Below are 14,912 nucleotides of genomic sequence, written 5' to 3'. Positions count from 1 at the left end.
GGACACTTTTGGTGTCGTGACACTTTTGGTGTCGTCAACAATAATTTTCAGATATACATATAAAATAGAATTAAATAAACTTTAGGAATACATGATGTCTGATAAGTCACTCAATATATTTAAATGATTATAGCTACTTCCTTTGCTAACGGATTCTGTTGCAATTAGTGTAATTATACAGTGCATGTCTTAGCCTCGGTGCCCGCAAAGCGACGGCTAGCTCAACGCTCAACGCGAGCGCGTCTGCCGCCAAACTGGAAGCAACATCCGCGTAAGTGGAACAACTAGCTACGTAGAGTGCGCGCCAAATCTCCTGCATATGGCGATAGCCAATAGCAGCGCACTGCAGCGGTGCCATGTCTCACACGGAAAGAAGAGAGCGTGTTTGAGCTAAACGCCTTGTCACGGAGAGCACGGAACTAGGCAACGCCGCACGTCTGTGATTCGTCGCTGCTGCTGTTCAGCCGTTCAAGGCCATATGCAGGAGATTTGACGCGCACTTTTTTTGTCTAATGAAATAAGCTCGTACAATTACATTGACATTTACAATGTAAATGCGCACGTACCTTGTTACAAGAGGTGTTGGAAATGATGTCTTGCTTCCACACATTTACGGCATTTTTTAAGGAAATTTTCACTAACACGTATGAGTTCCTCTTTCGAAATTCCTTCAATTTCTCCCCTGATATTTTCTTTCAATTCTTCTAATGCATGGCTTCAGGTTTAAAAGCTTGCTAACTCGCCACGCAGACGTCATGGAAACGTCTAATTGTGCTCCAACGTCGTCTACTTTCTCCTCTGTAATCGCACACCATTTATTTCATTATCCACAACAGAACCTGCTTCTCTGAATTTGTTCACAAGTTTTCGAACACTGTCTCAAACCGCCTTCTAATTTCTCTAAAATTAATTCGTAATGACGTAAGACTAGTACATAAAAATTCGTTGTTTTTAAATGATTGACTCATTTATTTGCTAACCGGCCTCCCCGATGGCGCAGTGGTCGTCGCCTTGTAATCAAGGGGTCCCGGGTTCGATTCCCGGTGAAGGCACATAGTGGTTCGGATCCAACTTTAAACTGTAGGTCCAGTCCCGATTAGCCTTAGTGTGCATAAAGTTGACTTAAAACAACAAATCAATCAAATCAATTATTTGCTAACCAATTCTGTTTCAACTGGTGTTGCTATGCAGTCCACTCCGTAAAGTTGTGTTTTTCATAATTCAAAACTCCAAATAAACCCCAACATTCTTGACATATTTTCATAACCGAGCAGCTTGAACAACTATTGTTCCTGTACTGCGACATACTGTTATCTTTGCGCGTCCCTGTGCCCTCTCAACACAAATGTGAAGATTCTCACCAATGCAATATTGATACTAATAAAACCCTCAACGGGGAATACTGCCTTATCTGACCACAAAATGTTGTCGAACAGTTTGGGCCATTCAACATATCATGAGAGACATTTTCTGCAAATCTCATCTTCCTGTAACGGTCCTCAGGATGGCTTAAAAGAGATCTGTCGAGCGTCCCATGGAAGAGATCTCTCTTAAGTTACTTTTGTGTCATCCCTGACCTTTCGAGCAAATATTGTCAGTTTGTATCACGTGGATTACGTAGACGAACTCTACAACGATATCGTTCATTCTCTTAAACCTCCGAACACGAGGGGTTGTGCTCCAACGTGGCAACAGCGACAACTTCTGTCACACGCCTAATTTCATGGCCGTGCGTTTAGAGGTTTTTCTCTTCTTGATAACAAGTAATTGGCGTTACATTTGAAGCAGGCTGGATAAAAATCATATTTTTTTATATTTTTTTTAAAATTTAAATAAGATTTTATTTAAATTTAAATCAACCTTTTGATTTTTTTTAAAAAACACGCTTAAAATTGCTTGTATGGTTTTTTTCACCATACATATAGATATGTTTTTTCTATAGGAAGGATTTCTCTAATAAACGATCCTGTAAAACATTTGAAAGGTTTGATTAAAGCAAATAAAAAATGTACCTAAATATATATTTTTCTGTTTCTGCGAACTATGTAAATATCGTTGAATGTGTTAATGAAACTAATAATAATTTCAGTAACTTTCCTTTCAGTCAAAATAAGACATTCTGGATGTTCTATATACTTGTAACTTAAAATATTTTTTATATTCTTTGCAGCTGAATTTTCGTCATTTTTAAGATACTTGCCATGTTTATTTACAGTTTAATTATCTATTTTAGTGATCTGTTTCAATTACTATTTACGGTTTAATATGATTAGCTTTTTGCATATTATTCTACACAAATTTTTTGCTACTTTTGCCTATAGAAATTATTGAATTTTAAATCAAGAGAAATCTAATTTGTTTGCAGTTTACATTTCCATTCAAGTGAGCTAAACCCTGTCAGTACATTACAGTGCGTCCATTTCCTTGCGAGGCCGAGAGATCGGGAGAAGTGTGGCGGGCGACGCTAGCCGAGATGCCGACATTTTCGACCATTAACTTCCCGCTTATTTTTATGCACATATCTTTAGCATGCAGATATTTGTATTATTATTGCAAAACGAGCACTAACCTGTGTTATCAGAGTTGTTCAAAGTGATGTCCATCTACATTCACACATTCCTGGCATCGTTTGATGAACTTTTGATTCACACACAAAAGTTCTTCCGTAATTCTTCCAAGTTATGCCCATATATTGTATTTTAGTTCGTCGATGCTATGACGGTTATTTCGGTAAACTCTATTTCACACAGTACGAAATTAACACGCATTCGGTTCAAGGCCTGTTCCTCACTCCATTCGCATCTCTGTCCAGGGCACCTATAGTCGCGAAGGAAAGAACAACTCAAGCTCGGAGCTTTCAGATTGCAAACAATGCTCACTAAAACCATTGACTATTAACGGTTTAGTCTGCAACGTAATCTGGATACAGTGTTGCACATGCGAAACCTCCAAACGATGCCGAGCGAAGCAAAATGCTTTCGAGGGTAAACTTAAGCGGGACGTTACTGGTCGAGAATGTCGGCATCTCCGCCAGCGCCGCCCGCCACACTTCTCCTGATCTCTCGGCCTCGCAAGGAAATGGACGCACGGTATTTTGTTTCCTTTCTTAGAGCCTAATAAAGACCATTCATTGGTTACGAGATTAACATAGTTTCACCAAAAGTGATTCTGTTATCTACAAAATCCTTATGTACATTATTCTATACAAATTATTTCTTTGAAGTGATTTAAATCAATGATTTTTTTTTAAAAAAAATCACCTGATTTAAATTAATGCACCTTGTTTTGAAGTAACGGTAATTGAAATTACGGTACTGTTCCCTGTAAATAACTACAGACAATTAACTTTCTTAAGAGAATAAGAAAGTTACGTGATAGTTTACAGGAAGCGAAGGGTGTTGAAGGAAGGAGATTGAACTTCTCAAGTTGAGGAAAACATGAGCGGGTGTAACGAACCGTTGCATCAGAAGAGAAGCGAGTTGTATTCGAGGCTTAAAGAAACGGGCCTCTCATCACGAGGTATCAAATTGCAAATTCTCTCGCCAACTGTTCGCGGGGATTAGAAGGCGTCAGTGGCGCCGCAGGGCGAGGTTTTTGCAAACTTTTCTGCTTGGGAATGGGGTGGGGTGGGGGCGAGGGTTCCAGTAATGCCGAGGACAAGTTGATCTTCGCGAGATTCCCGCACCTGGCCACTGATCATCTTTTTCTCGAAGTTCTCGCCTCGGAAGGAGTTTTAGAGGTGAGCACTTGTAATGCTCTGTAGATGTGCAGCTGCGTTATCACATAAAACCAGGGTTGTTATAGGTTCGGGAACTCATAAATTCTAATGCGTTCTATTGGGTTCCGCAAACAGGACAATTTAATTCTGTCTCGCACAACTTTCCTGGACCGTATTTAAATTCATCTGGATAAAAGGTTCCTGGACCGAATTGAAATATTTTAAACATAAAAAGGTTCCTTGCGGTCCAAGACCCATTTACATTTGCTGATCTCTCCCGGACGGGAATTGAATTTACCTATTTACAATTTCCGAGACCTTTAACAACCCTGGGATTGTTAAAGATGCAGGAACCGCTACATTCTAATGGGTTCTATTGGGTTCCGCAACAGGACCGGAACCTTTTTACAATTTAAATTCGTTCCAAGTTGGGTAATGTTTCATTTCAATAAGGAACTGTGACCCTATTTAAACTGATCCGGAATAAATGTTCCTGGACTCAATGTAAATTGATCCGGAAAAAGGTTTCCTGGACCGTATTTAAATTGACCCGAAAGAATCGTTCCTGGATCAAATTGAAATCCTCTACAGATAAAAAGGTTCCTTACAGTCCAGAACCCATTAACGCTCGCTGATTTTCTCTCCTGGACCGGAATTGAATTTATTTTAAATTCCTGGACCCTTAACAACCATGCATAAAACCATTAACTGGGCCTCCCCGATGGCGCAGTGGTAGCGTCGTCGCCTTGTAATCAAGGGGTCCCGGGTTCGATACCCGGTGGAGGCACAAGTGGTTCGGATCCCACTTTAAACTGTAGGTCCAGTCCCGATTAGCCTTACTGTGCATAAAGTGGACTTAAAACAACATATCCATCAAAACCATTAACTGACGCTATCTTGGGAAACTTCCTTTATATTTAGAAGTAAGAGTTACAGTTACTTCGTTGGTAAAGTAGTACAGATTAGTTACTATCTTTGGAAGAATCGTTAACCGTTAAGGTTTTCTTAAGTCCAGATCCGGATTTATATACTGGGAGCCCGGTGCTAACAACACCATCAGGCCCCCTATATATGCACAATTACAGTTACAACGTTTAGACAATGATGTTTATATTTTTAGCGCATTTCAAATGTCTATTATTTTATTCTGTTAGATTTAACGTGGAATTTCTGCCGCTTTTGACTAATCGCGACGATGGAAATGAGTGGTGATAAGATGAAATGGATGAAGGGACAGTCACAGACATATATTGGTGACACAACACGAGTCGCACAGGGGATTATACTGGCTGTGAGTCCAGACGCCAGAGACTCTCTAGTCTGCAAAATACAGTCCAGGGTGAGTGTACTATCGTGGAAGGAAGGTTGACATTGGGAATCTTCGGGAAGGGTCACTCCTTACACCCGCACCAAAAGCTAAAACTAAAACTTATAGCATACTCCTAGGGGTTGAGGATTCAAATCCTGGCCTGAGCGTTCTTTGTGAGTGTACCTTAATCAATTTCATCACTCATCCTCATCCAAAAGTGGCAGAAAAGCGAAGTAAAACAAACCAAATCCGTAAATGAAATAAAGATTAAGAAGGTCTGCAGACGTTAAAAATGTTCTCAGAGACAGTGTAAATAGCCTGTGCTTCTCAGAAAGCTAAAAACGTAACGTAGGGAGATTTCACACCGAAGGGACAGGCGACACGTGCCGCTTGAGGATTTCACCAATCTAACGCAGGCTTGTTTGATCTGTCATACCGCTACGGTGTGAAACGTTGTTGCTGATTGGTTAGTTCCCAAGCTTCGGTGTGAATCCTCTCTATAATAATACACTATCATTATCTCCCAACATGGATAATACAGGGTAGGATTCATAAGTAATGAGCCTCACTTTATACTGACGCGTGCGCACCCTGCAGCGCACTCTGCTTGACATGAACGGTGGTGGTGGGTGTTGGCTTCGCAGCAGCGATGCCAACCCTAGCATAATGGTGCTAAACCTAGCATAATTTAACAGTCTTTGGCACCTAGCACCCTGTGTTTGGCATAACACCCAAATCTAGCATAATCTGCAACCGTCGGTAGATATTGAACTCAAAGGAAAGTGCTCTGAAGAAGTAAAAATAAAAGTAACCACATCTCTAATTCAGGAGTGTACATGTTTCCAACAAAAGAGAGTAAACCGGCCCAGGGATCCCGTCCCTCACCAACGCCTTTCATCTCTTCCGCATCTTCCTGCCATAAAATCGAAGAGGAGGGTTGGGGCGGGCTACCATCAAAAGTTTGTCCTTTCCTAGCACCGACACAAGGGTTCAGCCATTAGCGGTGCCTGTATTTTCGCAAGGAATGTTTAGTAGAAAATTTCATTGACAAATGAAGCTCATGTGGCGCCCTCCTTTGTCGGCAAATTTTTACCATCTTTATCTTCAGCTTGTATTCGGTTCGGTTCAGTCAACTCGACATCTTACCATTTCGGAAGCCGTCTCCTCCGCGGCAAAAAAAAAGCGTTGTTCCTGTGCATGATTTTAATTCTTCGTGCGTGCATCTTTCAGTGTATTTTTGAGCGTGTGGGATAAAATATAACATTTTAAAATAGTAATAAAATATATTTTTAATAATAATAATAATAATAATAATAATAATAATAATAATAATACTGCCTAGCACAATTGGGTGGCATTCTAGCATAATTTCACAGTTCGAACAGCACTTTTCGTAGTTGAGGGGTTGGCAACGCTGCTTCGCAGCGCAACGCGTGTCAGTTGGCTCCCAGCTTTCGGAGCGGTAGCATCGGCCTTAACAGTAGCCCCTATACGGTGGTGCGTGACACGGTGATATGGAAAGTTCGTTAGAGCAACGCTACGCGATCAAATTTTGCGTCCGGTTGGGCAAGTCTCCTTCCGAAACGGTCACAATGCTTCAACAGGCGTTTGGGACTGAGTGTCTGCCCTCTTCTCAAGTCAAAAAGTGGCACAAGGCTTTTCGTGAGGGCCGGGAAGAGGTGACTGACGAATCCCAGTCTGGACGCCCGTCGTCGGTCCGAACTGACGTGAATGTGCAGAGAGTGCGTGGTTTTTTGAACACGGACCGGCGTTTGAGTCTCTACCAAGTAGCAGAAGCCCTGAACTTATCGGAGACAACGGTGCAACGCATTGTTACCAAGGACTTGCACATGCGGAAAGTCTGCGCGAAACTTGTGCCGCGAGTTTTGACTGCAGAACAGAAACAGAACCGAGTGCTCCGATGCGAAGAACTGCTGCAATTGTGCGAAGACGATCCTGCCATTCTCGAGACAGTGATAAGCGGTGACGAAACGTGGACTTTTCAGTACGATCCAGAAACAAAACGACAAAGCGCTGAGTGGCACACCTCAAACTCACCCCGTCCCAAGAAAGCGCGGATGAGCAAATCGAAAACGAAGACCATGCTCATCGCCTTTTTCGGAGTGACAGGGATCGTCCACTACGAGTTTGTCCCGCCCGGACAGACCGTGAACGCTGCTTACTCCCAGGAAGTCCTGAAAAGGCTGAAAAGAAGCGTCGCGCGCAAGCGAAGGGACATCAAGGACAACTGGGAGCTTCACCACGATAACGCCCCCAGCCACACCGCCTTCATCGTCAAGGACTACCTGGTCCGAGTCAACGTTCCTGTGGTCCCCCAGCCTCGCTACAGTCCGGACTTGTCGCCTCCTGACTTCTTCTTGTTTCCACGCTTAAAATCAGTGCTGAAAGGAAAACGTTTCGACTCCATCGAGGACATCAAAGCAAATGTCAAGGCAGCCCTTGCAGCCATCCCAGAACAGGACTTCGGGGACGCCTTTGAGTCATGGAAAAGCCGCCTACAGAAGTTCATTGATGCAGGAGGTGCCTATTTTGAAGACTATTAGTCAGTTGTACCGATCAGCTCAATAAATATGTCTTTTTGAACGAAGGCTCCTACCCTGTAAGGAGTCGGGAAGATAGAAGAAGTCTGTCCTTGGTATATTGAATGTCAGGATGGATAAAAACCATGATTTTATTTAAAACTAGCTGATTGTCCGGCGTTGCCTCGGTATTTATTTATCCCAATATTGTATTAGAGGGGAAAATAATGATTTCTAATTATTATAGTGTAAAATGAACGGCATTGGGAGTGTCACTATTCATCTTAGCGACCCCGCAAACTATGGATTCCACACTAATATCAGTCGTTTTCGATTATTTTTACATGTCACCCACTTCCCGCTCCCATCCCTAGGGGTGCCAGGGACGTCTTAACCCCACATTATTTCTTTTCATATTGCAAGTGATATGTGGACCAAGTTTGGTTGAAATTGCTCCAGGCGTTCGAGAGTTATGCCGCAACAAACACACACACACACACACATACATCCATTTTTATATATTAGAAGAAATAGCTTTGATGATGTTTTTGATTTAAATCGGATTTTTTTAAAAATGCTTTTTTTGTTTAAAAAACACACACTTAAAATCGCTTGAAAGGCTTTTCATGGTAAATGGGCCTGTAAAATATGTGAACAGTTTGATTAAAGCAAAAAAAAATATTATGTAAATATAATTTTTGCGTTTCTGATACTGTGTAGGTACAAGATGAACCTACTATGAAAATGTTTGTTGAGTGTGTTAATGCAACTGTAATAATTTCAGTAACTTATGTTCCAGTGAAAGTGAAACATTCTGGATGTACTATATAATTGTAACTTAAAATATTTTTATATAATCTTTGTAGCTAAAATTTGGTAATTTTTTAAAATTATAGTTTGCAAAATATCAGCTGCCATAGTTATTTAAAGTTTAATGATAATGACACTGTTTATTGTTTAACACGATTAGTATTTTGTATATTTTTCTACAAAAAATGTTTGCTATTTTTGTTTATAAACATTATCGAATTTTATTGATTGATTTGCTTTATTTAATTTGCTTTTTGTGCCACTTTTGGTTAATTTGCGAAGATGGGGATGAATGATGACAGGATGAAATTGATGAAAGGAGACTCTCCATGCCCAGGTCGGGATTCGAACCCGAGACCCCTGACGTCGCAGCGCGATGTGCTAACCACTCCACAACGAGGGCCGAGCATTATCGAATTTTAAATCAAGATAAATTTAAGTTAACATATTACATTTCCTTTCGAATGAGCTTCAGCAAATTAGTACATATATTTTGTATCCTTTATTTTCCTTTCTTAGAGCCTGATAAAAACTATTAAATGATTACGAGGTTAATGTACTTTCACCAAAAAGTGACTGGTATCTCCAAAAATCCTTGTGTACATTATTCTATAAATTAATTCTTTGAATTAATTTAAATCAATGCTGAATGCGTATGTTTCTGATTTCCAGAAATACGAAGTGGAGTTTCTACTGGAGCAGACGTGGGGCGACCCTCGCCTGGAGCACAAGTATGGCGCCGACACCAACTTCAGCTACTTGAACGCCATCCACCACTACGAGGACGTGTGGCTGCCGGACACGTACTTCATCATGCACGGGGACTTCAAGGATCCCCTCATCCCTGTTCACTTCGCTCTGAGGATCTTCAGGAACGGAACGGTCGTCTACGTCATGAGGTAAGGTGCCAACGAGGAACGCTCATTTGCCATCGATTTTGGTGAGGAACGTTTTCCTCGGGAATGTGTGGAGCATGGCCGCGCGTAACGGCAGAGAAGGGGAGAAAGCGAGTGAGGGAAGCAAAGCAGTGCGTGCTGGTAGCTGCAGCCGCGTTTTCTCCTCCATTCACTCACTTCCCCTCTCACGCGTTCGTTGGTCGAGCGCTCTCGGGTCACCACTTGGGCAGAGACTTGTTTTCCAGAGAATTCAGCTTTCTCACTGTCTTCCCTATTACTGGAGACAATATAGTTGTGATATGGTTGTTTGTGGCACAATTTTCTCATTCGCATCTTTATACGACATAAATAGAAATTTTGCTTTCCTGGCGACGTGATTCGAATAAGTGTTCTCGGGTAGCGTATTTACAAACCCTATAGTGTTGCAGAACCAGAGGTATATAACACTTTCTTATTGGCTGTGTGCACCGGAAATCTTTATGTTCCGTGTCCATTGTTCCTTGCTTCTTCACTTACAGCAAAAGTATGGAAAAATAAGACTTTTGATTATATTGTAATAAAGTTTGTAAACAGATTGTCGGAATTACGTTAAGAAATATACGTTTATATAATAAAATAAATGTTTAAAATGCTATACGGTGGATATACATAATTTTCTCAATAGTCATTGGTAGTTACAATGCTTGCACTGGTGTCACTTTAAATAGAAAAATCATTCCCTTCAAGAAGAGTTCTGATTTCTGTCTTCTAAAACATTAATTTAAATAATTTTGCTAAAAAATGAACCTTAATGTAAATGGGTTTCTTATTTGTTGGGATGGATATCTGAAATCTACACTGTTAATTTGAACCCTGCCATCTTGCGTTAACTTGAAGGAACGCTGCATCAACTTCCGGAATGGCAGCCAATCAGTAGCCAAATATCGCAAGAGGTTCTGCAGTACTATAGGGTTTGTAAATACGCTCTCGGATAACCAACGTGTAAACGTGTATTGAAGGTTAGAGAGTTAATTAGAGAAGGTAGGTAAAGAGGGACAGGGGTATATAATGAATCGGATAAAGAAATGGAGAGAAAATGGCAGAAAACAAAAAAAGAGAAATAAAGATAGAAATACAAGAAGGAAGAAAAATAGGAAGGATAAGAAAGAGAGAGAAATATAAGGAGAAATGTGTAGGGCGAGAGAAAGAAGACAATGAATCAAAGGAAGAAAGGAAGATAACAGAATGGAAGAAAGAGTAAGAAAAACAAGAAGAAATTCCAACGAAGAGAGGGAAGGAATGAAAGAGATATGAGGAAAAGTACGTAGAGAGAGAGAGAGAGAGAGAGAGAGAGATAGAAAAAGGATAATGAAGCAGAAGAAAAAGTAAGAGAGAGGAAGAAAATATAAAGAAAAGAGGGGAAAAAGAAGGAGGCAATGAAAGATAAAAAAATAGACACAATGGTAAGTAAAGAAACAGAAAGTTGAAGAGAGGGGGAGAGTGAAAGCAAAATATAAAAATGGAGAGAGAGAGAGAGAGAGAGAGAGAGAGAGAGAGAGAGAGAGAGAGAACAAAACAGATCCCACCAGAAATGATTTCACCCTCCACCGAATCCACTGCCTCTTAATCTTAATCAACACCATACCTCGTTATTTCTGGTTCTCATACGAAGCTGGTCATCCGTGAAAATGGAGAACAAGAAGAGAGACACAATCCATTCCAACCAGTTACGTTTTTAGTTCCTAATTAAAAGCATTCGCTTTGTTGCTGCTACGACTGCTGCTGGATTACCAAGAAGGTTGTCGGGGGGGGGGGGGGGCTGGGGGGCCGCAGCCTTGATCTCCCTTATTCCCAGCGGCACACGAAGTTGTAGATGGACATTCGTTTCCAGTTTCCAGCTCGGTTTTATTTTATCTTATTCATTTCCATCGCAGTGTTGCCATTTACAACTTTTTTACCCTAGAAGCAGTGAAATTCAAATATAATATTTTCCTGACGGAAAGAGGAAGTTTTATTGAAAAGGGCAATATTGATCAGGCCAGTAGAGGGCTGACCCATCACAATTCCTTATAGTTTTGTACAGAAATCAGCATTCTATATTAAATAGAACAAAAACATTTGAAACTTAAGTTCACCTTATTTTTATGTTCCTGACTATGCTAACAGGATAAATTGCCAATGGATATTAAACTTGTTTCCTCATTTTTCTCATAAAATACATTTCAACTATGAAGGAAACATTTTGTTGTAACAAGTTTTAATACAATTAGAAGGTACAAAAATATCTGCCAATTATAAACTTTACGTATTTTAAAATATTTTATTGTATCTTGCTTATTCGTTTTGATTCTTTTCACCTTTTATAATTGTAATTTCTTTTTTGGCATATACCTAAAGAAAGTGAATGAAAGAGAAAGGGGAGAGAGAGAGAGAGAAAGATAGAGAAGGAGAGAGAAAGAGAGGGACAGAGAGAAAAGAGGAGAGAGCGAAAGAGGGAAAGAGAAGTAGGAGTGAAGTAGTTGGTATCAGAACCGGATTTGTATTAACCCTAGCTTATCCGAGGGGGTGGGGGGCTGTCAGGCCCACCACCTATATATTTTCGATTTTTCAACTGTGATTTTTTAAAATTGGAAATAAATTAAATTGTTTCCAAAGGTGTTCTCAATATTTCCACATTACTTTCGTTCATAAAAGCATAAAAGTAATGTAAATAAAAGGCAATATGCACTTGGTTAGCCTATCAAACGCCATCCTTGAATGTGTGTTATTCGAGACACTAATGCCAGTGACTGTGTACAATCGGTGGTAATGATGGAAATATTTGTAATTGTTATAATTAATAAACAACTGCCCCTCTATAAAAAGAAACATTAATTAAAATCTTTTTGTGAGGGTTGACGAATGGTAAAATACGTGTATTACACTCGTCTAATATTTGGTTATTTTTTTTAATTAATAATGGTAATTTTTGATATTATTATAATTAATAAATAACTGCACATTTATAATCAATGAAGGAAGTGGGGTGTAAGGGGTGACCTTCCACGTAGTACACCCAAATGTCAACCTCACTTCCACGTTAGTACACCCTGGACTGAAGACTAACGAGGCTCTGGCGACTGACCCCATGGCCAGTATAATTTTGTTTGTGTTGTCCTGTTGTCCTTATGTGTGCTGAGTGCCCGCTTACAGCCTCAGCTTTTAACAGAAGTCAGAGCATTTTAAGATTTTTAATTATGCAACGTTAGAGTTGTTCTTTATAATGATAAGGGGCTGGCCCCCGTATAATGTGACGGGAGCAAAATAGCCTAAGTGCTGACGTTCCCACAATTTTAAAATCAAATTCAATGAAGGAAGCAGTGATTCAATAAAAAAAATTGTTTCTTGAATATTAATGATAAAAAAGTGGGGGCCTGTGAGCCCCCCCTTAGGTAAGTAAATACGGCACGGGTAAGATAGGGTTAAAATGTCTGCCGTAGGTTTGATTGCCACCACAGGCAAGAAGATTTTTATTTACCTGAAGGCGAGAGAACGGAGTGTTAGAATAAATATACTTTAAAAGCACTAGACAGTGGCTCAATTAACTTTACATGCTAATTCACTTTATTCCCGGGCTGCTTTAACTAAATAGCAAGTAGTTAACGATGAAGATTAAAATTCCTATTGGGAAGTGAAATATAGTTTAATCTTAAAAGGAAATTATGAAATTGCATATGGAAACACTGATTCGCCGAATCGTCCGTTTGTGTTTCTCGAGGCGCCACACTGCCTTCATAATCTCCTTTGTGCATATTGCAAAGCCGGGATCGTTACGTAACGGCTTTTGCGGATGTTGGTCTCAAAGTTAATAATAAGGAGGAGATATTTATAACATCCCTGGTTTCACCTTTGTGTACCGGGTTTCAGCATTTCTTGGTTTTTCGGAAAGGGCCTCTCCGAGAACGTGATGACGTGTAATTAAGGGGGCCCAAATTCGATTCCTGCTGGGGAAGGGGAGTTTAAATGGTTTAGATCCCTCTGTAAGTCTGGTTCAAGTGTGATATCTGAACGTTAGTTTTTAACTCAAAACAGATTTTGCTCGGAGAGAGATGTTTCAAGAAAAGAAATTAGGACACAGGTTTCCTTTAATCTAATCCTCGCATGCAGTATACATTTTTACCTGCATATTATGTATGCATATAACTGCACGTTTAGTTAGGGAGGCCGCACACCGGACGAAACATTTGACTCGAGTCACCTTCCGACAAAGCAACGAAGGTCCGTGGAATTTGGTCTCGCGTGGAGCAGCTTGGGGTTAAACGATTTGCGCATGCGCCAATCCATTCAAGCACAGACGTCTAATCATAGACCGGAAACGGGGGCAACTTGAAGCCTGCAATTCAATGCACTCATTGAATCTTATATTAAATGGTTAATATCGTATCTTCTAACCAATTATTTGCTAGAAATACAGGGTGTACACGATGAACCTCCGGTATTTTGAAGTGATGGGAAATTAAAACGAACGCACCTGAACATTTTTTTGGAAATTTTATTGCAAAGAGCAACTCAAAAAGTTTCTTACAAAAAAATTTCACAGCTATATGTTAGCACCTTTAGTGACATGAAGAATATCTAGCCGGTATTCCACTTCGCGCAGCAGCACGTCGTCAAGGATGGTATCAATGGCAGAAACAATTCGGTCACGCAGAGCATTTACGTGTGGCACCTTCGTTGATTAAACTGCGTCCTTAACATACACCCGAGGAAGAAGTCCAGAGGAGTGGGGACGAAAACATCACCAACTTGCTCAACTGTCTCGTCGGGGACGCGTGGCGTTCCTCCCCTTCTTCAACACCCTCCCCGTTTCCAGAAAACCTCTGTGTCTGTGCCATGCCCTGATGCTCTTGTCCGTTGGCGGCGTTTTGTGAAAGACACGCCGAAACTTAACTCTGCACCGTAACAATTGATTTTGACTCCGCAAACCATACCACAGTGTGTGCTTTCTCTTGAGAAGACGCCTGTTTCGCAAAAGCGACGACAGCGCTGTCAAGCATGACGCGCGGGAACTAAAATAGAAAACAAAACACAAACTTGAGCGTATATGGCGCCCTCTAGTTCGGCTTCGATTGGTTCGGTCCGCCCCATATTTGTATAGTCTCATATAAATTAGTGACAGTGTTTATACCGTTGTGTTTTGTATTTTTCGTTTCATTTTCATACTTAATGAACCAGCTATCAACAGTTGCATTTATGGGTGAAGGTAAAGAAAATAGACGACACCTGACAACGAGAAAAACATCACGTTGTCGGTAAGTACTAAGTAGGCCAGATGTAGTTTGTTTTTTGTACAGTAAAATGCAATTAAACATGATTTAAACTAGCATATAACTAATTTTAATGGATGGCCGTACCGTTTATAGGATTAATTGGTCTTTTTTGCATCGCTTCGGTTCGTTCGGTCATTTTTTAGTTCGGCGTACGGTTCGGTCCCGAGGTGGCCGAACTAGAGGGCGCCTAATGTACAAAAGATTGGATTGACGTAACTTTATGTTCTGATTTTTAACATTGCGTCGAAACCCTGGAGGTTCATCGTGTACACCCGATATTGAATTCACAACATTTAAACTGGTACATCTAACATCACTGTTGTACTTCTGATGTATCGTTACCCGGTTCCC

The 14,912-nt window shown here is 40.6% G+C and overlaps 1 protein-coding gene across 16 annotated transcripts in view; it reads left to right on the top strand.

Moving 5' to 3' along the window:
- Positions 1 to 14,912, top strand: part of pHCl-1 (pH-sensitive chloride channel 1) — a 655,929-nt gene that overhangs the window by 517,138 nt on the left and 123,879 nt on the right. For all 16 annotated transcript variants that reach the window (XM_083128521.1, XM_083128534.1, XM_083128594.1 and 13 more), the window contains one exon: positions 9,050 to 9,276. In XM_083128521.1, the coding sequence (XP_082984647.1) occupies positions 9,050 to 9,276 (227 nt within the window). The remainder of the gene's footprint in view (positions 1 to 9,049; positions 9,277 to 14,912) is intronic.

This window comes from Lepisma saccharinum, chromosome 1, assembly GCF_977018435.1.
Source record: "Lepisma saccharinum chromosome 1, izLepSacc3.1, whole genome shotgun sequence".
NCBI classification, from domain to species: Eukaryota; Metazoa; Arthropoda; class Insecta; order Zygentoma; family Lepismatidae; genus Lepisma; species Lepisma saccharinum.
Note: the sequence above shows the minus strand (reverse complement) of the source record. Positions and strands in the feature narration are given on the sequence as shown.